The 25,318-nt window shown below is 40.0% G+C and overlaps 1 protein-coding gene across 3 annotated transcripts in view; it reads left to right on the top strand.

The window, feature by feature from the left end:
* The window catches only part of LOC118791388 (ectodysplasin-A-like), a 52,949-nt gene that overhangs the window by 13,895 nt on the left and 13,736 nt on the right, over window positions 1-25,318 (top strand). For all 3 annotated transcript variants that reach the window (XM_036548736.1, XM_036548735.1, XM_036548734.1), the window contains exon 2: window positions 21,017-21,113. In XM_036548736.1, coding sequence (XP_036404629.1) covers window positions 21,017-21,113 — 97 coding nt within the window. The remainder of the gene's footprint in view (window positions 1-21,016; window positions 21,114-25,318) is intronic.

Below are 25,318 nucleotides of genomic sequence, written 5' to 3'. Positions count from 1 at the left end.
CATATAACTTGTGTGTGGCATGTACATTTGATTCTCTTCAGCCCAAATCTTACGAATGATTTGGAGTTATTCACTTGTTCATTAGAGTAGTCTGACTGGAATTCTGAAATCTTCCTGTAACCTTCAAGTTTTATGTTATGAAAGCTTACCAAATGCTTATTCAGTGTATGATTTCATTACACAACTATACACCATCAACTCCCAATAACTCAATATTGGGCAAATGCACCTACAATATAATATATATAAATATAATACTATTATAAGTGTTAGATTATTAGGTCATGTTACCAGGTCAAGGAAAGATGTAAGATTTCATTGTGAGACTTGGGAAGTAGTCTTTGGTGTCAGCATGTAGAGGAAATTCAAAAGAACAGTTCCTGGGGTCTCCAGCGATGAGCTGTGTCTGCCATGACAGGACGATGATGTAATAATTTAGAAGAATTAGGACAGGCCCTTCCATTTCTGTGTCCTTGGGCTGGGTGAGGGGTGCAATTTACCCCCGTCCTCCTCTAAACTACAAGGTCACTGAACTGGAGCATGTGCTTCAGCAGACCATCTGTATAGTCTGAGTGAATGTAAACTGTAGGAAAACAAGACAATCATAAAGAATAATGGAATTTTTGTGTATGTGTTCTTACGTGACTTACTTAATGTGGGGTGGAAATAAATGGCCTGCACTAACTCCCAAACACTGAAACAGGATTTTATTTGACATTTCTAAACATGAATATGAATGTTTACCACAAATGATAATGCACATCTACAAAATGCTAAGCCAAAACCTTGAATAGAAATCCCTCTATAAACTTGTTCTCATATGCCATGTGTTTGTGTAAGATGTAAAAGTGCAGTGTATAAAAGTTTTTTAACAACCTACTGATCAAGGGATACATCTTGGATGCATTACCTTGAGGCTGTGTCAAGTACAATATCTGAATATGACTAAAACTATGAAACATGTAGCATAAGGGGCATCTTTAGCTGTGTATGGGACTTCCATCCAAATACTACCCTGTAGTTCTGTTTTCAGTACAACTCTTTACCACTGTTAAGTTTCAACCTGACTAAAGGTCAAGAAGATCAAATAAGGTGAAGGATCAAGTAAGGTCAATTAAGATTAAGTAAGGTTAAGAATGTACAGTCTGTATACTTCATGGAGAAGGACCTGTAGGGGGTGTTAGTCTTCCTCACACGGGGACATGGCTATCCCCACAGAGGCACTGGCCATTTGGCGAGGATAGTTAACTTTCCTCAACGAACATAATAATTAATAAAATAAGGCCTTTTATGCCAATTAGAGCCTGGTGTGTCATTACAAAATTCAGACACGACGACGGTTTAATTAATAAAACAAGTTTACTAACACAACACAGACAAACTGAATAGAAAATGAATTGATGAATTAATCGCGAGTAAATCAGTCTAACCAGTCTCGTAATGGTTATTGTAACAGGGAAAAACTATCATTGTACGAGTCGCGGATATGCCTAATCACATCTTGTACAAGATCAAGAGATCCGATGCCCGACCATCGTTGGGGAGCTCATGCGGCATCCAGGTCCGTCACTGGACGTCCACTTATCCTGACTTTCCTTGCCAGACACACATCGTTGATGTGGGAATGTCAAAGAGATCCGGTTGTCTTCACACCCGTAGTAGCTGTCTTCGCTGACACCCTCCAACTTTGTGTTGGGCCGCACTCATTCGCAAAAGAAACACTACATATTACCCGCAGCTAGGTCTTCTGGTGTCCTTGCCAGGTACAAATGACATCGACACAGGAATGATGAAGAGATCTGGTTGTTTTTGCATTCACTGAGATAGTTGTCTTATCCAACAGCTTCCAACTTCGCGTTGGGCATTTCGGTCTCTAAGGTTCATTGTCGAGGGACTTGCTTCCAGAGCTGGTTGTGGATTCATAACGAGGCGTACTGCAAAGAGCTTGGCCATGCAGAGTTGAAGATGAGTTCACGATGCATTGGTGGTGGGTTCAGGATGCATTGGTTTGATTTCAGGAGTCTTCCTCTTTCAGAGCTTGCTGATTTCAGAAAAATTAAGTGCTTCGGGGGAAAAGTACTCGGTACCCAGTACCCAGGAACCACTGAGCAGTCATCTCTAACACAGTTATTTGCTGCGGCTCTGTGATTCTGAATACCCGAAGTTGATGTAGCTTTCTCTTGTTCACAGTTTCAATGGAAAGAGCTGAAATCATGCATTTGTGTGTAACCTTCAAACTGCCTTTTATATTTAAGAATTTTGCTGCCTGGGGCATGGCTTGTGTGTGCCACAAAAAGATGCTTGAAACATTAACAGCTGGCAGATATATAACAGTTTGTCAGCTAATGGGTGCAAATGTTTATTTTTTATCACATTGTATTAGTTTTCTCTGTAAAAGAAAAAGCATATATCCTACCAAACTCACTGCATGCGTGAGTGCCATTGTACATCACAATTGAATCCTGTTTCTGGTAAAGAGGGGGAATTCACTAGCCAGCCACGAACATTCCAAGTTTTCAAATCTGTGGCTTTCGCTACCGAGATGACATATGAGGCACGCTCTCCAAAGCCACACTGTCTGCCCCTTTCCCACCACAGGGAGATAAGATCTGCCCATGCACAACCACAACCCGGCCTGGAAGCGGGGGTCCTTACTGGGGGGTATCCAGATGCATGCTGGCTGCTTTCTGTGACACTTTCCAAATGTGACACGACTGGTAAAAGAAAAACCCATCACACAACTGAATACTCTCGAGTGGACTGGTCCAAGTCATTGCTGGTCTTTGTTTTTCAGGATAGCTATGTGTAATCATGCATATGACAAGTATTCACAAATGGTGTGCATTGCATTTGCACACCTGTTTATTGAGTATGTAGAAATTGCAGAATGCACCATACAATGTGTATCATTGATCTCACCCCATGCTTGATTTTCACTGATTTATGTGCCCCTTTTGGCTAACTGTACATACTAGCCATTAATACACATCCGTATTTTCTGAAGCAGTTTAGACCTTGCTCAAAGGTAGAACAGCAACCCCTTGCATTTGAACATACAGACAGTCCAGTTCCCTAACTTCTAGGCTACCTTTTCCAGCCTTGGTTCTGGAGGAGCCTTGCTCAGTTGCGTTCCTAACAAGCTCTCGATTAACTGTGTTTCACTGTGCCGGTGAATGTGTTATGGGTTGTAATTTCATATCTCTGAGTTTTATACTCTTGAATAAAGAAATGTATTTTTAATGGTGTGTTCCAGCTGATCATGTGTCTCTAAAATAGTTTTTTCTAATATTTTGCTCTTGTAATGAAATCATTACAATTTAGCATTAATCAACTTAATCAAGGTGCCTAAAACCATGCATTAATTGAATCACTGATCGGTTGAGAACGATGCGGAGCCAAATCGTGCATACACTGGAGTACATCAGCACCAGAATCGGGAAACATTTTAGTTGGGTCCAGTGTGTTCTGTTATTACCTCCACCATATGATTAAGTGAATGTTTTAGAAGACATCAGTTTTGTCATTTGAAAATGTATCTTAAAATAAATATGCTTTCCTTACTCTCATGTAACGCAGATGTCTTTGATTGATGTGCTCTGAGGAAAGATGTGCTGGCCTGATGATTTGCCTCTTCCTTATAAATGTAATAAAAAAAAAAAAAGGAAATTTGTGCAAGACATATGGTTGGTTTTTGATTTTATTATTTTGTATTTGATTGAAATAAGAAGAATGAAAACAATAAATAATAGAAAACGTGATATGGCCATGAAAGCAAGGCTTGCAGATTATTTATGAAAACACTTTGTTCTTTAGATAATGACATTGAACTGAATTACCATTTGAGGATGTGTTTGTAGCTTTGGCTCCTAAAATGTTTTACGTAGCAATAAATTGCCTGTAAAGCTTTGAAAGAATCCATTGAATGATTTGGCGACATTTTAGTAGAAGCTGAAATCTTGGTTATAAATTAAACTAATCTAACTGTTATATATTACAGATGATGACATTATTTAGGCTCTCAGGAGGGAAATGTAGTCCTAACAGAGGAGGGAAAAAAACAGCGCACAGAAGTGCAATCTTTAGTGGTTGGCCAACGATGCTGGGTTTCACTTTTTGCATTTAGCCTCAGGTCTCTAATAGTGAGGGAACTGCCCACCTTAGAAAAAGGGCTGGATGTATGTTATTTCCCTAACCCAGGCCACGTTTGTTTCATTTGTCATTTATTTGTATTTGCACATTGTTCCTCTAATGTTGGGGCTCTGTGTCAAAATGGGTTGTTAGTTGTCTTCCTGATAGAAATTCTGATATGTCAGTATATATTTTGAAATGAGTACAGATTTTCTATCATATGTTATCATTTGTTCACGTAAATTGTTGTTTTGCTTTTCTGCAAATGGGTAGAGAAATGAGCCTAATTTGAAAAAAAAAGACCCCATGATTAACAAAGGGGGTACATTACAGTAGAAGGGATATTTTAAGACAAATTGTACCATGAACAAATTGTTTAAAATCCTGGGTTTCATCAGACAATATGACCATATGTTCATCATAGAACCATGATCAGGCTTGTAGTTGTACAGTGCCCCACTGTCATATCAAATTGTTGGACATCATGTCTTTTTTTGCCCATTTGGCAGGTAGGCATAGGGTCATTAGCTTTGTTATATCAAGACATGAGTGTATTATTTTGCATACCTTTGTCATTTTATGGAATCTGTTTCACTCTTTCTCACTCACATGAAATCACACACACACACACACACACACACACACACACACACACACACAAAAATCATTCATTGTGAATGTAATTGACTGTATATCTGTCACCGGGTAACTGCTCCTTTTGCACGAATAATGACTGCAATGTTTGAATCCCTTGAAGGGATTGACATTTTCTCATCCCTTTGTATACTTCAACCTGTTTTTTCCCATGTTGTTTTGAGGAAAAACTGTCGAATGGGGATGGAATTTGGACCAGATGGCGATTCCCGATGAGGTGAAAACTCTTGAGCAGCTGTGAGCGTTTTTCCCTGCGAGTGCCGTTTCGCACAGATGTCGGCGTTAAACAATCGTGATTACGGATACCGCAGTTTACAGAGTTTGAGAAACAGGAGCACATGGGCTCAGATGGACCGTGCCCGTCTGTGAACCTGGAGACGCACTGCCTTTGAAGGCCTTTAATGAATTTTGCCTTGAACGAGCACTCTGAAAGTCTTTGGCATCCTTGAGCAGGTAGCTAATTCTTCCAGACTTTGACGGGGGAAGGATGTCTCGTCTCCTTTTCCTTGGAAGCAGCAGCAGCTCAAAACGAGTAATCTCCAGCTTTGCAGCATTGGCTGGGAGCTGTTTCAGAGCACCAGGATTTAGCAGGTTTGAATGAGTGGACCGCTGGTCCTTTCCGTAATGCTAGAATCCCAAGATAATTTGTGACTGGGGTCTTGTGTTTGAAGTGTGCCATGTGGAGAGAACTGAGAATGGGATAGAGAAAGTCTTTGAGTGTCACCCAGAGACTTGTTGTCATGCAAGCCCAGCGCCAACAGCCACAGCCATTGGACACAGCTGTCCGCCACCTGAGCCATGCTGCCGATTCCAGGAACATCTGTAGCCTTGCACACAAACCTGGTCTTTCCATCACAGCTCGCTCTATTAAAGAGGAATCCTGTCCTCGTAGTGGTAGGACACATTGCTCGCCACCCAGGGGAAAAGGGCGCTAACCAGTTTCAGCTTGTGGATGGATAGTGAGACTTCATACGCGGCAGAGAATACGGAGGATGTGTGTGGCAGATCCTTTAGTCATAAAAACAATACACATATATCTCATAATGCAGCTTTTGCAGCAACCCGATTTCTCTGCACAGAGCCTCTGCTGATCTGCTGTTGCTGAGAAGCAGTGTGGGTTTTCCAGTGCCTCTCTTCTTTTATGATTTTGAACACTGGACTGCGGCAGTCACAAACAGCAGGAGCACAAAATTCTCTTAACTTGATCTGTAAAGTACACTGTGTAGTTGAGCTGCCCTCCTTCCTGACCCCTCTGTCACCCTAAATGGCACGTGTTTTTTTTTTTTTTTTTAAAACCTTGATGCGCAGATGCCAGAAGTATAACCAGGCATTGAACTCTTAAAAAAAAATTATACTTGGCTTGATGTGTTAGCACCGGCCAGTTGCACATTATGTCTGTTTACGAGGAAGTTTTCAGGGACATAAACACAATGGATGCAAAACATTTCACTCTCAGGGTCTGAAATAAGAATGAACAAGGAACAGGACCAGTACTTTGGCAGCAGGCACAGTGTCAACTAAAGGCCAAGGTCAGACTGCAGGCAGCTTCCTTGCTTTATTCTTTTTTATTTTTTTTTTTTTTAAAACACACGCAAATTGAATAGTCTCTTACTCTGAGGATGTACAGCTTAATCCTTCTTTTTTATCATTTACACCATATTGCCAGTCAGTATAATGGCAGTATACATTTTGCAAGGACTACCACTTTAATATTTTGCCAGTTTTGCAAACATTATACATACAGAGCAATATAATGATATTCCTTTATGTCCCATGCTTGCCTCACCCCCTCCCATAGTGATCCCATTACCCTACACACCCGGTATTAACATATATATATGTACAGTTCCACACAGCATCAAATCATCAAATTCAGGAGGAGTCATCTCGTTCTTCAGACACTATCTGTGAGTAGACCCTCCTTTGACCCTTCTTTTTTCCCCAAGCTGAGATGCATTTAAAATGGAAAAGACACATTGTAAGTGTTTTCTAGTTGGCGTCCACTCAAAACTTAATATATTATGCATACCCCATTTGTGGAACCGTAGCACTTTTATCCCAAACAAATGCAGTTTGTGCGAACGGACACAAAAAACAACCTTAAGGGGAAAGTAACGTGCGCTGTTAAAATTATTTCAGGCTTTTTGTAACAGGTGGTTGTCAGGTGTGGAGTGCTGTTGAAAACTGGGACATTTCCCCCGACTTTGAAACGCTGTTGGCCATTCAGACGTGGTGAGAAGAGTGATGAAAACTGGGGGCAAGCGAGCCAATGGCAGGCAGTAGAAACCCCATGTTTGATCACCATGTTGCCTGGTTGACTGACATGATTAATCCTGAAAGTAAAACCTTGCATTCTCTTGGAACCCTCTGACATGTTAATTCAAGTGCTCTACGAGAGATCCTAACCACAACTACCAGAGTAATTTTCTCTGGACCTGTAGTCACTCAAGAAGTGCAGTGCTCCATTTCCAACCTGTGACACATGCAGCTGTTTTAGTAATTTTGACTTTAGCCCTGTTTGAAGAAGAGATTTTCCATCTGAGTGGACAAATGTAAGTATTGAAAGTTTTTTTTTTTTTTAATTCAGATTCAATTTTTTCAATTTTAATTGTTGAAAAATGTAAAAAAAAAAAAAAAGTCCAAACTCCAGAAATATTCAAATGACCTGTAAGAAGGGGTTTGCAACAAGGTATTTTTCACACTTGGCATGATTGATTATGGTTCATTTGACAAATGGCAGTTTTTGACCTTCAGAATTCACTTTAATCAAACCAAGCAGAGACATATTCTTGGGATTATTTCACTCAAGCACTTTTTTAGTGCAGCTCTGTTGCAGATAAAGGGAACCACACCCCTTGCAGCTGTGACTGCATAACTACATAAAATATTTTGTGGTGAAATCAAAGGTTTTTTTTATCCAGTAGTTCAGATTGATAATGCCTTGATAATTTCAAGTATCCAATATCATTATTATTATTAGTAGTAGTATTATTAGTATTATTATTATTTAAGAGTAATGTTACAGCGTTGTGCCAGCTAATGTTACTCTTTGGTTTAACCCTCACATATTCAAAAACTGTTAAAGGGATTATTTGTACAGATGAAAAAATACAGTACGGAAGCAAATATTTTCATTTGAATTGGGCCGGGATAGCAGGGATCTTGTAGATTTGCCATGTTGCCGTGAGCGCAATGCTTAAATTTTGCGGACAGGGCAACCCAGGTTTTCTATTGACTGTAGTTCTTATTGGTTATGTAATTGACCTTAATGCTTATAATTAGCTAGCTGATGAAGCTGATGAAAAAACTTCAAAAAAGCCAAAGTCAAACACCAAGGAGTCAAAGACTGAGTCAAAGACTTAAATTGATTTAATAATAGTTTAATAATAACATTAAGGTAGTATTTAGGCTTGTTTTAATGCACTGTCCTAATATATACTTTTTCAGACTGGAAAAAAGAATGAATAGGTTTGTGCGAGTTGCACTAATATTGTTATGGCTTGAAATTCCTTAGTGATCATTTTAATTTATCTCTTCATTTTTTACTTTCATGTTTGTGTTGAATCAGACCCCTCAGTCTTGAGTGTGTGAACAGATCCAGATGTGGTCACTGTGACCGTACTTTGGGCTGTATCGGTTCACGCAGGTGGTGGCCATACACAGCGCTCTGACCTGGTTTAACCTCCGAAGTTTGTTCTCGCATCCTGTTTCATGTTTGAGAAGGATTAATTTTGTACCTTAAGGATGTCAACATCAGCATTTGATCACCCTTTAAAGCTCTCTGGTGTTTTGGCGTGGTGCTCTGTGATTATGTATTATTGTATTTATTTATTTATTTATTTATTTATTTTTCATATCCCAGTTCAACTCTCCAAGCCCTTTATTGGAGAATAGCGTGTTTTCAGCACTTTTTTTAGGGGGTATTTTGTCTTAGGAAGTTTTAAGCAGCACATAAGCTCTCGTGGCTTAAGGTGCTTTGAGCTGACATCCAGACCTCTCTGCCTTGCCAGAAATGGAGCAGGAATCTTACCATTATTAAAAGGTGCCAGAGAAATTGAGTACTTTGGACAAAAATAAAAGACAAATCATGTCTACACTTCTGGAAGTCTTTCTTTTTTTTAATTCTTCCATTTCTAAATGTGAACCTGCTGGGACTGAACTGTTAGCGATTCTGGAATTTATTTTGTGTTGTTGTGACAGTGGGTGTCTGAACCTGTGAAGTACGGGAGTAGTGTTACAGGAGTTTCTTTATTAGTTCTTTATTATCAGAGTGGAAGTATTCAAATCAGTTCAGGCACTTTTGCCACACCTCTGGTTTCTACCCTAAGGGCACCACCTTTCTGTGAAACACAATGCAGATATTTTTCAGTTAAAAGCATGTGGTGATAAAACTCTAAGTTAACGGTTAAAACTTTACTTTAATTTACAAAAAACAATTCAGATGTACTTGTTTTTAAAAGTAAACGGATGTTGTTTATTTGCATTACATCGAAGATACATTTACTACATGAAGAGGTTTCCAAGTTTCACATTAATACAAATTGTTCCTTTCTGACTTTTCCCCTTTTCAGTTTTCATGCCTGAGATTGAACTCAACTTAAGCAACCATTTTATATCAAGTAGAATAAGTGAAGACTTTGGTACAGTATGGTAGTAACATTAATAGCTGGTGGCTAAGACAGAAGATTGGCACTGCCAGACATTACATTACATTCATTTAACAGAAGAAATCCAGAGCAACTTCCAGCAGAAGAAAATGGAAGTATATCCATTCAGATTAAATGATCAACAGTGTCAGACCAGGCTAACAACAGTCCCAGACCAGTGAGTGTGAGCACAACCCCATTCAAGCATTACCACAAGTTAACTTGTGCTAACCTGAAACTAGACAGCCTCGAAAACTAAAGGAAGCTAAGTACAAAAATTGCCATGCATTACACAGTCAGTAGGTCACAGTATCCATAATACATTGTGATACTGCATGTAAAATAAGCATCACATAATACAAGTAGCAGGCGTTAAGAGGTGGAGACTGAGCTGCAACTGAGATACAGCCTGAAGAGGTCTCCAGTTTGCATTGGAAGATGGCCAGTGATTCTTCTGTCCTGACCCCTGCAGGAAGTTCATTCCACCACTTGGGAACCAGTACACAGAGGCAAAGTGGCTGAGAGTAGTGACCCCGTCAGGAAGGGACAGTCAGTGCCCCAAGGTTGCAGAGCGTAGTGATCTAGCTGGTACATACAGTTTGAAGACTAATGGAGGGAGTTGTCCCATTCACCGTCCTTTATGCCAGCACCAAGGTGTTGTACTTGATACGTGTGGTGACAGGAAGCCAGTGAAGTGAGGTCAGGCAGAGTGTGAGTTGACTACATTTAAGGAGGGTGTAGACAAATTGTGCAAGTGCATTCTGGATTATCTACAGGGGTTTGATGGCACAGACAGGAATACAAGTAGTCCAGGCATGTGGGGACCAGGGCCTGAACTAGGATCTGTGTAGATTACACAGTGAGGTAGTGGTGGATCATTTGGATGTTGTACAAAAAGAGTCTGCATGCCTGACTCACCACTGCAACCTCAGAAGAGAAGATCCATTGGTTGTCAAGCATTAACCCAAGGCTTCTGACAGTAGGAATGCTATCAGTGAAGCAGCTTGTAGCGTCGAGGCTGAGGGAGAGGTCTTGAAACAGGGGGGATCTGGAGGGGCTGTAAAGCCTCTCAGTCTTAGCCATGTTAAGCTTTAGGTGGCGGTCCACCATCGACTTGGAAATGACCTTCAGGCAAGCTGAAATGCACACAAGGACCTGTGTGGAAAAGTCAGGAAAAGTTAAGTGTTGTTAGCATAGAAGTTGTATGAAAAGCCTTGGGAGTAGGTGTCAGAGTCTGTAACATGTCTGTAGTAGATAAAGACAGTTTGCTCATTGCTGCCACTTTTTCAAGTCTTACCCAGGTATATACCATATATCACTTATATCTCTTGGAGGTACAATTCTGATCACAAAGTGGTGTTGTGGAAGTCAATTGTTAATTGAGGTTACCTGCATGTAGGGTTGTGCGATATAGCCGTTGCGATATATCGCATAGCTACTTTTAGTGCAATAACAGCTATCCCTGGTATGTGGCGTTAGGTTTCTTCCCGTATTTGTTTCCCTTTAGTCAAACTGACATTGATGTTCGTCATGTTCAGGACACATGAACATTGAAATACTGGAAAATCACCTCTCCTCTGCACTGCCATTGTGTCATCAATCCACAATGTTTTGACCTGTGGTCAACTGTCAGAGATGGCTGGAACTCCACTGGGCTGTCAAATCAGTGTAAACGTTTATAAATCCTCAATGCTTTGTAGGTTCAATTTTTATTTTTATTGCTCCACTCCCTCCCAGTACAGTCTTGAAAGTGGCAAAGCATGAGAGTTTATTTCTGAAATATTATTTATTTCTGAGTCCCCATCATGGACTTTTTTTATAATATGTTGGAGCAGTGGGACCCTTTTGTAGTCAGGCATCATTGAATTGAAGACAAGAGTTTATGCTAAGTAAGAACCCACTGGGATATTTTTGCAGTTCGCAAAAAAGTCATTGAGACTCTTTGCCAGATTTGAAGCTGACTCCTGGATCACATGACTGTGTTTGAAAACACCTGTCCTCAAGCCAAACAGATGTGATGTTGACTGTATGGAATTGCTTTGTCTTGGTATCAATGTCTGTTCATCAAAGCTGTGGAAACCTCAGATTCGTGTATGTGATTATAGCGCGTCTCCAAGGAGCTGGAGCCAGAAGTTTGATGTGAAAAATACTGCAGCGTTGTTTAATTTTTTCTTTTGCCAAAAGGCTTGCACAACTGCTCCCAGTTCGGTTTCAGCTTTCAGAGAGGGAGATTGGGTAGCTGTGCAGATTGCAACACATTTTACACATCAAGATTCCTATCTGAAGCAAACAGGGAGAGACCGTATTCTCAGGCTTAATCGTCTCACAATGCAAAAATCAAGTTGCAATGTTAGCTGTGACAAAAAGACAAGATTATTTCAGGAATACAGCTGAGGCTGTTTGATATGGATATTGTGCGAATATTTTACTGCAGTGAACTGTAAAATATCCTATACTCCTATACTGATTGTTAAACAAAAATGAAGCTTTTGAATTATTCTGAATGAATCATGATTCCTGGAAAGTTGAAAATATTATGAAACCACACAGTTATGATTTGATTTGGACTCTCCAGTACTCATATACCTTTTGGTATACCACTAAACAGTGCATGAAAATGTGTTGAATGTCTTGAATTACTGTAATATCAAAGATCCCACTGTCATGGAAGATTACCCAAATGTTAAAAAGTTAATTAGCGGTTTTATTGTACAGTTATCAAAATTTATCAAATTTGTCTATCTTTCTTACGAACTCATGAAGCTGGTGTCATCTGCTATCAAGTCTAGCAATGTCACTGTACTGATATTGATAAGATGGCTAGCTCTTTGGTTGGTACTTTAAACCCCTGCCAGAAGCCTTTGTTAACTTGTATTTGCTGCAGAGATTATACAAATGTGTGTTTGCACAGACATAAAATATTTTGAAAGTTTCCCACGCAATTCCGTCTTCACAGTAGCATATTCTGAACCGTACTACTTCATCAATCATAATAATCTTTGAAAATTTTAGTTTTCCTTAAAATATCATTGAAATATAAATCTTATTTGAGCGGGAATCCCATATTGACCATAATGTCTGAGGTCTTCCCAGTATTACTCACAATTTAGCTTCAAAGACTTAAGCATTGCTTTGCCTAAATGACTCCTGTTGGGCGCATGACAACATATAGCAGGAGCCCTTAGGAAGTTCCCACAGAAGATAGGTTGAAAGTGAATGCAGAAGATATTTCCATTGTGTACATTTGGGTAAACGTCTACATGATCATCACTACATCTATATCAATACTGTATCCCTGTTTACGTAAATCATGCATACCTGTATTGGGTTGTGGATTGTATTGTAGAGCAGTTTCAGAATGGTTGGTTAAAAACCAGAGGGAATCATTAAAGTTATGATTCATTGAAAGAAAAGCTGATGTTGGCGTGCTTGGTATGAGAATACACATGTGTTTGTTAATGGATGGTAACCTGCCTCCTTTGACTAACATCAGAGAGCTAAAATCCTTGGATAGCCTTTTTGTCAGACGTCTGGAATTTTTTGATTGAAACCTATAATAGAAGGATTTTGGTTTGGCAGTAGATGAAAAAATAAGCCTTAGTAGTAGTACAATATCTAATGTTGAATGAGTATTGAAAACATTAACATCCATATTGGTTATTTTAAATATTAAAAACTGTATTAACTAAATAATTACAAACAAATGATAATAAAGAGACTTTTTTTTCTATATATAATTCTTTACAGCCCCTATTATGCCTGCACTTCCCTTGCTTCATTTGAAACAACAGAGCCGTAAGAGGATAAGAAGGAGAGCATTCTCCTCAGCCCTGCAGAACCAGTAGCTTTTACACTCTGTCCAATCTCTGTTTGGGCCTTGTTTGCCACGGATTATAGATGTTGTGTTGAGTTTTTTGCATCAAGTAAGTAATCTTTTCATCAGGCAATTTTGATAAACCAACATTAAAAAGCTGAAGGATTGTTCGCATTGTCATGTACACGGCACAAAGCACACAAGCACACACAACTGAAACAGTAGCCCCTGGCAATGATATGCATCTCATGGCTTTGCTTTTTTCCCCACCTTTTCCAATCTGAAGTGCTGGAAATGCTATATTTATGTTTGTGCAGGACTGAAGGTAAAGTAAGAATGAGGACTGTCATTTGAATGGACTTCTCCCAGATGTAGGAAACATGAGGCGGTTTTTCTACCCTTTTATTGTTTGCATTTCATGCAATCACTCACTCTGATCCTCCATAGAGGCACATGCTGTTTATAAAGTGAGGGAAGATATTTTTCACTCTCCGTGTCTCACAGAGTGAAGCTTGTTAAGGTGAAGACGCTGGGTGGTCTTCCTGTGTAATACTGCCGAATTGCTCAAGTCTGTTCCTCGCCCCCTGGTTGTAGGCCGGCCTCCAGTGATTCGACAGCACGCTTGGCTGAGAGGCGCACGCAGACAGACTCAGGCACTGATTGACAGCAATGATTGACTGAAGGAAATGTGTCTCTGAAAGCCAGGCAGAGCCGAGTGCTAGAATCGGGAATGCAGAGACGCTGAGGTACTCTTCAGTGACAACTCGCGCACACGTCGATGTTTTGGAGCCATTTGCAGTAATCGCTAAGATTCGCTGTCTGTTTCACATCAGTGCCCTGCGGAGGCCTGTCTCGTGTGTAAATAACCTCACAAGAGCAGGCCGCTCGCGCGTAAGGAGAGCCAGATGGAGGAAGTCGGCTAAATTGACCTTCATTGTCTCTTCGACTCTGGAGATTTCTGTCTGGGCCAGGCTGCGTTTCACAGGTATGGCTTTCATTCTCGACGGACGTCCAGGGGCAATTCCAACATCCTCTCAAAGGCCTGCCCCAGTGCCGGAGCGTGAAAAGCCCACACCTGAGTTCATTCCGAGAACATCCTGGTGGGTGAAATAATGTCCTGTTCTCAGAGGTGCAATTTAAAACGCTTTGGAAGCTGTTGCATACACTCGCACACAAGTGCTCCGGCCCTCACCCAGAATCATATTGCACAGTCTAGACAAGGCGTCTCACCGGGCCCTTCAGCGCCCGTCTGATTAGGTTTTTGTTTGGCAGGTCAGAAGCAGCTCCTCCCGGTAATTTTTGCTGTTCACTGTAAAACGAGAGAGAGGGGAAGTACTCCCTCTCTCCCCAGGGGACTACCAAGGGAAGGCCCAGATGCTGTCTGTCATGGGAGATTGAGGCTTCATGCACCATGCAGTGGGTGGTGCTAGAATGTGCTCTCCCACAATTGCTAACTTGCATGAATCAAATGGAGGACCTTGCCCTCCACAGAAATGCATCAATTACTTGAAATCTCAAATTAGTGAGTCACCGGTGGCATATGGTAGCTCCAACCATTTTGGGTTTGTGAAATCTCACTGTTTTTTCACTTGGCATATATTCTGCCCTTTCAACATCTGTCCCTGTGTCCTTTCCTTGTGGTTGAAACACACATTTCTGACATCACCTTGTGCTGTGGGAAAAAAAAAATTGTCATTGATATAAGTTTACGAGAGCTGGATGGCCTTCAGACACGCATTGTCTCCTATCGCATGGCAGTATTCAGCAGTCATATTTCACTGATGTAGTGCAATCCATGACAGATATTCACCTTAAGTAAGGCAAAGCACCCAGCCAAATGGCTTTCTCGCAAAATGCTCTCACCAGATCTGTGAAAACCAAAGCAGTGAACTTTTTTGTTACTGCATGTTTGTAATATTCCGAAGACGTTTCCAGGTGTTGAATGCAAGGATGGAGACAAAGCCTTGCCTGACACTCGGTGTATTATGTCATAATGTTTCAAATGCCATTGTGAAGATTATAGATTTAGTTCTTGTCTCAACTCCCGTGTCAGCAGTTGTAATGTTTTGGTATTGGAAATGTCTTCATTTTGCAGCTGTTTGGGATTTAAAGCTTTTTATAGCACATCTGTAGCTTTAGAAAGCTTCGGACAATAGCTGACAAAAATACAAAAGCTGTTTTTCTCAAAAGGATTTCCACCTTAGTAATGCAGGATGTTGTTACCTGAACGTAGTAGGGATGAAAGATTATTTTAGCAGAAGCTTGACGAGAACTGTAGGGATTGTGATCACAATGAAAGTGTAAACACAAGGATCGTTAGCGCATAAGAAATTTTAAGATGAGAGGATTTTACTTGTCTTCATTTCGTGACTGCAAAATAAAGGCAAATGAAGATTTATGATTATTTGTAATATTAGTGGAATAGTTATTATTTGTTTGGCAGAGACTCTAGGGCAACTTGCATGTGTCATATGTTTACAAATTTTCCATTTGTACAGAAAGACATTTACATTCAGTAGCACCTTGATTAAGGGAATAACTGCAGTGCTCTGACTAACTGCACCTGCAACCCTAGTTACTGACTGGTTCCTTCACTGTAACACCATATTACCATGTTTACACTTATAGGTAAATAGTGTATTTAATATAATGTATTTACACAATACCATGAACAAATTCAGTATAATCACTATGCAACTACACATTGTCACATAGCATTTGGATTTATATGAAAGCTTGGGTTTATTCGTGTGGTTAGGTTTAGACTGGTATATGTCTTGCTTTGATCAGGCTTAATTTGCCTTTTCCTTCACCTTGTTGTTGAATGGAAACAGGATGAATAAAAATAATGGTGGGACTGGTTGAACTATGGGCCATGGTTGTAAGCTTGAAGCTGTACAGTAGTTGTGTTTAAGCTTGCGTCTGTTCATTTGATGAACTGCAAAGCATTCTTTACTTTCTAACATGAATTATATGTAACACAATGTAAAGTTCAGGAAATTACATCTACAGTGATGGCTACAGTAAATGTCCTACATAGAATTAAGTGGCAGTAGAATCACTTTCATTAGGTTGAACAGAAAAGGGCTTTCAGGATAGGATGGCAGTGTGGTGGTTTGATGAGCCACCATGTAGATGTTTATTCATTTCATTTAAAGTGGTAAATTAAAAAAATATATATAAAAAGGAGTGTATTTTTATCCTCTTCTCAGAGCTGCAGCAGCTCATAGGACTTCATATTTGGACCAGTGCTATTCTGAATACTGGAGTGAAGTTGACATTAATTTCCATCTTTCAGAAAATGTCAATGGTGCATGCTGTGCTTTTGATAAAATGTAGTGTCTCTGTATTAAGATTTCCACTTCACGTAAGCACTTGTCTTCTGGTATAGCCCTTATTCTGTGCCTCCTTTTTGGAACACAGACAACTCACAAGAAAAGATTACATTTGCTCCGGTTATAGATCATCACTTTAACATATACATGTAGAGCTGTACATTACAGGCTGAAAAAAATTGAAAATCATTACCAGCTCTTGACATAGAAAGTTTATATAAATAAATAAAGTGAGTCAGTATAGGTATCACCATTGGAAGCAGATATTTTCTTACAGGGTATATGTTCCTCTAAACTGAATTCATAGTGCACTTAACATGAAAGCCAATATCTTCAAGATCTGAGCAGGAATCACTTTATTCTTAATCCAGTGATCTTGTTCAACAAGATTTTTTTTCTTTTTTAGCTGCTGGCAAAGTAGACTCTAATATCAAGTTGTGCATATTACTGTTTACTTTTGATGGGTGTTTAGATAATGTGCACTGATTGACATGTTACTGTTCTTTTTCTTTAAGTGGGAGTTTTGATGTGGAGCATGGGATAGGCAAGACATTTAAGTGGGTGATCATGGACCTAGTCAATTTAATGCCATATTATAGCACTGCTGTTTTTCTGATGTAACACCATGAGATGCGCGTGCACACACACACACACACACACACACAAAACTATGCACATGTATCCCACAGTTCCACAGTAAAACATAGATTTGCTGTGTAAAGGCAGCCTTTTAGCCAGCTGTGATACATTACTGAAGAGCACTTTCATTGTCCAAGCCCTGGAGCACAAAATACTCAAACAGGTTTAGTTTTACAGAGGAGTAATGCTTTTATTCAGCTGAGCATGCAAACATCTCTTGCTCTGTTACATTAATGGTTTATTTTAATGCAAATGGAATGCCTTAAAACAGCCTGACTAGCCAGCCCCTCTGAGCAGGTGATGGGCATACTTGTGCATTTGGAACGGCTCTCCTGTCAGCTGGACTTTCGTCCTTCTTTGCCTCTGTGGGCCTGCCAGGACTTCAAAAGCCTCCTGTAAACAGTAAGCTGAAGGTCCTGCCTTCCTCTGTTGTCCTGCCCATTTCATAATATCCCGCAGGTGTTGACCGGTGACGTGCTTTTTGAATAATTTTGTGTCCATAATTTTCGCTCTTGACTGTTCAAATAAACAAATCCCCCTTGTTTGTTCCCTTATTCTGCTTGTTTGTTCCATTATAACTCCACTTATCTCTCTCTGTAAATAATGGCTCCCTTCAAAGAGAGTTGAATTCACTCACACTTTCAGGGAAGATAATGATTTGGATCGTGTGTTAGAATGTAATCCAGCAATTTTCTACATTCTTTGCTAATAAACATGCTTTCAAATACTTACATGAAATAGGTGAGTCATGTTACAGTAAAATATTTGGTCTTCACTCAGATGTGGAGTTTGTGCATTGATAGTGAAAGGTGGGATTTGGGAAAAGAACACCACTCCAGCTGTCACTTGGCATTGCGCATAGTGATGCTGGGCTTGTGTGCAGCTGCTCTGCCATGGAAACCCATTTCATGAAGCTCCCGACGCACAGTTCTTGTGCTGACATTGCAGCCAGAGACAGTTTGGAACTCTGTAGTGAGTGAATGGCTTCACCTTTGTCTTTACAGAAAGACAAAGAAAACTTTGGCTTCCTGTGGGAATGACTGCAGACAGCACCATGCCAGTAAATTGCAAAAATTGACAAAACATGTCAACCAACAAAGGAAGAATGTTTCCCCAAAATTTAAAATTGTTCTCAAGTATCATAGTCCTTGTCATAAATGAAAATAAAATATGCTTCCTATTGGTGGGATGCAGCTGCCAAACTGCTACACTAGCATCAGAATGTTAACTACAGTCTGAGGGATGGTGCGTAACCACTTGTTACTCTCACAAATATAGAGAACTTAGCTGAGAAAATAGGGGAATGCTGTATTTGAATCATAATGAAACAACTTTAAATATTTGTGTTCGTGTGCTTGGGGAATGTATTTTCTGTTTCATACCGTTCTGTTAATTTTGTGTTCTGTAAACACTTTTTCAACTGTTTTAATTTGTCATACCAGGAAAATTATTACTTTTTGATTACACTTGATCAAGAAAGATAGAGAAACGGGTGCATACTGACAGACAGGGAGTGAGGGAGTGCAAAGAACAGAGATGAAAAGTGAGTGTGAGAGAGAGAGAGAGAGAGAAAGAGAGAGAGAGAGAGACAGATGGAGTGAGTGAGAGGGAGCGAGTGACAGACAGGTAGGGAGAGACAGAAGGCGGGGGCAGCTGGGCACAGCAGTGTAAATGCTGACACATTCATACCTGTGGATCAGACTCACCTTGGGACTGTATAATCAGACCGATGCTGGAGTGTAATATCATCCACGAGGAATGCAGGTCTGCTGTAAATCAATAGGGTTACCATTGCAGTGAATTACTTGGCAGGAGTGAAGGGGTGGTATTTTGCATTACTAATGGCTGGAAGTACATCAGCTTTATTTTTTTTTCCATTCCAATTTTCCAGTCATCACAAGCAATCGTGCAGTATTACTGCACGTCAGGACTATTTAATGCTGGAGAATACAGAGAGGAAGTCTGTACCCTGGACACAACCGTAAGGGATGAAAAGTCAATGAATGAGATCAATTCCTTGTACTTACAGTGCATTTAAAATGTTAAGACATGTAGGATAAGATAACATGAAACACAATATCTTCCCTACTGCACTGTATATCAGATTATATGATTTTTCACAGGAGGTGCTTGTGGATATGTCCATATTCACAGCCACAAAGATGCAGTGATTCTACCTTGGGGTGATTAAACATGTGAGGCGTTTTGCTGTAGGCTTTATCTTTTCATATGATTGAGAGGTTGAGACTCTGGACAGGGAAGAAGGTTTAGGTGTTTGGGGTGAGGTGTTTACACTTGTATGAGTAAGACTATTCGGCTTTATAAAATGTGAAGATGTCTGATATGTAATTTGTCCTGGATGAGGGTGAATGACATCTGGCATTGTGGACAGATTATGTACAATTAGTCATATTTAATTAAGCCAAATCAGAATAATAGTAAAGCTGGATGTAAAGCTGCTAAACAAGGCAAACTGTGAGGCTTAGCAAGGCCTGATGGGCATTGGGCCATTGCTACAGAACAAATAGAACTGCAAATGATCTGTATTTGATGCCCCAAGTTTTCTGTTGCATTGTGCATAAGAGGTTGTGCTGTAAGTCATGTTATTTCAAAGAACCAGAACTTTTTTTCTGACCAAGGTCAGTTTTCAAACCCCAGATTCTCAACATGAAACACTGCTAATTTTATGCTACACAGAGACAAGGCTAAAGCTAACAATAAAACTGAACCTTGAATGGGAATAGATGTGTATCCCTCTGGATGCTTCTTCTCAATGAACTATTAAAATTATAGTGTCCATGAACCGTAAAAAAACGGTTCAGCTCGTTTCAGCAGGTTCTTTGAAGGGAAGGGAGTTCAGGCTGCCAGGAAACCCAAACAAGAAAAGGCTCATGAGTGTAATTCCTACTGTCCAGGAGTTCTCTATGGAACTGCGCTGTTTATATAACCTTCTTTTGCTGGAGGAGAGGTCAGGACCTCGACAGGCTACATGAGAACCTAGAAGCTGGATGATCGCTGTCTCATGCTCTATTTGAAGTAGGCTGAAACTAGGTCTCCTGCTTCAGCAACAATAAATGTCCCACTTTTTTTCCGAAATTCAAAGCCATAGCACCCAGGTGAGCGTCTCAAACAGGAAAAAGGAGACAAAATGGACTTGGGTTACAGGATCTGTTTCAGCAGCGGTGACGCAGACAAAAGAGGAACTTGTCCCTCAGTATGTGTCTGTTGGCTCTTGGTCCTCACAGCTTTTTTTTTATCTGGCTGGGATATTGGGTACAAATTGTCTTTGTTTAATCAACGTTCAGAAGAACAGAAAGGGAGAGGTCACAGGGCTCTCTGACACAGGTGTTGCTTTCATAAGTCAGCCAAATGTTGGAAACTACACCTCATAATGGAAATGAGTCACTTGGTTTCATTCTGGGGGCTTTGATACGACAGTTTTATTCTTGGCATCTTACATTTCATTGTTGTCTACATTTAGACTGGGGTTGGTCTTATTATGTCTAACTCAAATTCAAATTTGTTTGTACTTATATTTTTGTATATCTGTGGTCTTCTGTTTCTAGTATCCTTCACTGGTAACAGAAGGATAGCAATACTTTTGAAAAGGAATTTTTAGTGTCTATTAAAGTAACTTTTTAACTAACAGATTTATTTAACTAGAATCTCTTTGTGGAATAATTAAGTCTGTATTTGTTGGTCTGTCATTAAATCTGTCCCTCTTCCTTTTGCAATATCTATCTTAATATGTCTGTTCCTTTGGATTTTAAAATAACATCTGTACATGTGTCCCTCAATAGGAGAGACTACTTCTGATGAACGAAGACAGCCCCACTGAAGAAGACCACAGGGTTATTCATCGAGCTAAAAGAAGTCAGGGCAAAAGGCCTGAATCAGGTATGTCTCCTTTTGATTTTTGACATTTTCCCCAAACATGAGACATTAAACTCTAATCTGTTCAAACCGGTTTTTTAATAAAAAAGACTGAATAACAAAATAAATTTGGCAAAGTCACGTACATTGGAAGGTCCCACACAGTAAAAGCACATAAAGTCTTTTAGAATACTGAGATCTGAGTCACAGCTTGTGGAATGAAAGGCATGCAGGGTCCATTTCCATTCCTCAGGCTTCCCAGGCCAATGAAGCACATTGGACTACCACATTCAGTTTCACTCTGTTAGTGGGACACAGTTTAATACATCCATGTGTGATCATCATTTATGTACACTTTAAACAGGTGCCCAGTCAAATTGGGTGCGTGAGCCACTTGGTGTTCTATGGCTCTGGGATCAAGAGGAAAGTCTGCTCTGGCTCATGGTAACAGTGTGGGGGGGAGAGAGGGAGTTGTTCTATGTTGTCTGCTTTCGGGAAGGTGATGACTCATGCCCCTCAAGGGCAGCCTGGCATCCTTCTTAACTTTTTTCAAGCTGATCAGGGAACCTTCTGTCTCTAGAGACAAGGGCCCTCCCCTTCTCGTGTACAGTGTTACCCCTGCTGGTCTGCTTAGTTTGGTCGTGTTTCTCCTATGGTCTGTGGATCTGTAACTGCTGTCATTTGTGGTTCAGCCAAAGCTTAGAGAACTGTAGAGGTTTGTGATCTTTTCGTCTTATACATGTAATTAGTAATACATGAGAGGCTCTGTGTACGTGATAGTACATGATATTGGCAAGTATGGCAGTTCAAGCCAATGGCCTGTAGGTGTTTGTTTATTTATTTTTTTTTTTGGTTGGTTTTTTGGTTAGTTTTTTTTTCCTCATTTAGTGATTTATGAAGTCATTAGTGTAGATGATCTGTGAAAGTTCTTTCCTGCTTTAAACTAATGAAGTACTAATACTGCACAATTTGTGAAGAATAAATAAAATGAGGGCAGTGTCTGGAGAGTGAAAAGCCTTGCAAAGAAAGTGGATTTTTTTTTCTCCTTCTTGTTTTTAGTTGGTGGAGTTGATTTCCACAGTGTCCAAGTCTTCCAAGTAACATGGAGTTGGTGATATCAGTCTGTCACTTGCTTGGAGTTAGTAAGATGCCATGAGGTCATGCACATGCGCATACTTGTGCAGGCAGCCAGACAGACACACACCCTACCTGTAAACCCTCGTGGTCCCCTTGCCTTCTCCCTCACCCGTATAAGATGGGAATGATGAACAAATGTTTAGATACAAAGCATGAAAGCATACCAAACAACCTTTAATATAGAAAAAAGAAGTCCTTTGCCAGTGAATCATCTTGTACATAAATCAGACAAGAACAAATCAGGGTAATTACATTTTTCTCTTTTTTTTTCTCTTTTTTGCTGTCGTCACCCATTCTCTTGGTTAGATGCGAATCAACAAACTTTCCTTTTTGATGTGGTATTCGTTTTGAAACCTGAGCGGCCCTTGCATGCATGCGCACACTATAATGGAATCACCCTGTGTTTGGAAGTGTAATGACGGTACCTTGTCCTGGAAGGACCTGACATACATTATATTAAGTTTTTGCTTAGAAACTACTCTTATCCAGGGTGGATTAGATGGCTTGCAGTTGTGTGTGTTATTTGTGTAAAGGTAGCTGTTTAGTGTAGCACTTTAAATGAATTGCCTTGTTCAAGGGTACAATGGCAGTACCACAGGTGGGATTCAAGTATGTGGACTTCTGACCGCAGCCTCCTGTCCTTGCTGTTACGGGACATGGCTGGATTTGCTATGGTGTCACAATTAGGCGGCTGGTTTGCTCTTGCCAGTAGTCTTAAAGAGTTTAAGTACTGCAGCAGCCCCGCAGTTGACTCCTACTAGCTTCCACTGTTCAGCCATCACTCCCTCGCTTTTAATTCAATTTAAAAAAGCGGAGCTGGTGGATAAGTGATTGGCGTGAGGTTGGAGAGTGACCAGGTCTCTCGCTGCACATTTGATTACGAATAAATACGGAGCAGGCTTGGAGTGAGACAGAGCTGGAAAGTGGGGGGCCTTGGAGGATTTCTGCTATGAAACATCTGTTTCTACATGCTACTGGCATCCACAAAAGATATGCCTCAGTGAATTACACTTTAATCCTATCTGTGTGATTTGTATTTTCATGAGGTCAATACAAACAATATGCGTCCATTTTGCCACAGGGACAACGACCAAGCAAACAACCACATTTAATATGGATGTAACGATATATCTCATTTTGCAATATCGCTATAAAAAATGTGTCTATGCTATCATGGAACTGTGACATAATCTACCAGGATAGTACATGGTTATTTCGCTAGTATAGCGGCATTCTACTATCCAGAGAAGACCCAATGAGAAAATGGCGGATGAAGTTAGTAAGTGAACGTGGCCACAAACGGCGAAATGAAAAGTTTGAAATTGAGATTGCGGATGCTCCATCGTCGACTTTTAGAGCTGATGTGTGGCAGCATTTCAGTTTTCCCATTTCAAGAAATGACAAGGGTGAAAAGGAAACTGACAAACTCAAAACAATTTGCAAATGCTGCCAGTTGACGGTCAGCTACAATACAGGAAATACATCAAACATAAGCTGATTAAAATGCTTAAAATGCATAATGCTATGATTAAAAAATGCTGATTTATTATTTAATAAAGGACATTTTTTTTCAAGTCATCATTTTTCTTCATTTATTACTATCATGATAAATATCGTATTGTGGACTTTTTTTGTGGTATTATCGTACCATGAGTTTTTGGTATCGTTACATCCCTAAAATTTAACGGATAAATTTTCTGTTTTAAGCATTGCTTGCAGTATACCACATGGGAGTGTAGGATAGTGGTAAGGACCAGGACACGGTAGATCTCGGGCAAGGTACTTAACCCAGAATTGCCTCAGTAAATATCCAGCTGTATAAATGGATAACATGTAAAAAGTTGTAACCTATGTATGTCGTTCTTGATAAGACTGTCTGCTAAATGCCAATAATGTAATGTAATATAATTGCTGAAATAATAATTTCACATTCACAAACAAAATCTATTTCTGGGAGGTGTTCTCATTACATTCAGAAATTTACTTTCAAACCGACAACGACAAATGGCGACTATTACTGACCATTCCTCGAAAGGAGGCGTACAGTGAGATTCTGACTGCTTGCTGTCATCACTTATCACAAAGAGGTGGGTTGTTCCCCCAGTGTCAATATGACCATGTAATCATCACCTCCGTTTGTCTGGAAAAGTAAATCCTTGCCACTCCAAGAATGAGTGATGAGCATTCTGTGTGCCGTTCATCACCCAGGTGGGTGGTACACTGTACTGATGGATGAGGTGAGTCACCCCCTTCACTCTAAAGCTCTCTGACATTCTTTAAAGGGATGAACGATGCTATATAAATACAGTTCATTCTAATTTTTGCTTCACCTATGTTTTAATTTAGAGTTTGACAATGCTTATATCTCAAAGTACCTTTTCTTCCCTTAATTTCTACGTGCATCAGTTTGATATCTACTGATAGATGCCTTATCCAGGGTATTTTCGTGGTTTATGTGTTTGGATGTATAGTATCCATTTATACAGATGCTTACCAGCATAATTTGGGCCAATTACCTTAGTTAACCTAAACACACATTTACAGTATCCGACCAGTAGACATGCAATTCTGAAAACAAGTTGTTATATAGATAAATAGCTCAATAAATAATTGGTAAAAAAGACTTGACAAAAAACCATTAACGCGTATTATGTTCAGTCCACATTGGTTCCTTTCTGCTTAAAACTGCATAAATGTACCCTCCACAGGAGAGACATTTTGCATTTCCTCAACTGCAGGCAAAGGGACTCCTGTCACTGCAGACAGGTAGAGATAGATGGTTCACACCAAAGCTACTCGTAAAATTTTAGTAGGCTAACCCCAGTGGTGTATTTGTGAGCGAGTCTTAATGACACAATGGCAGAAACCTGCAAGTTTTCAGACATAAACCATTCTGTGTACACCAGTGTCGTCCACCATGTATAATATTCAATAGATCTATGTCATTTCATTTGTTTAAATATACCAGATGGCAGTATTAAGACGCAAGGGGACACAACTTACACAGCACACCGCATTGACACTGGAGAGTGTTGATGTGACTGTCTTATTGCATTTATGTCTTCTTTGGAGAATTAATCTGATTCCTCAGA

Source organism: Megalops cyprinoides, chromosome 16 (genome assembly GCF_013368585.1).
Source record: "Megalops cyprinoides isolate fMegCyp1 chromosome 16, fMegCyp1.pri, whole genome shotgun sequence".
Classification (NCBI taxonomy): Eukaryota; Metazoa; Chordata; class Actinopteri; order Elopiformes; family Megalopidae; genus Megalops; species Megalops cyprinoides.
The sequence above is the reverse complement of the archived record's forward strand: the minus strand, read 5'-3'. Positions and strand labels throughout refer to the sequence as shown.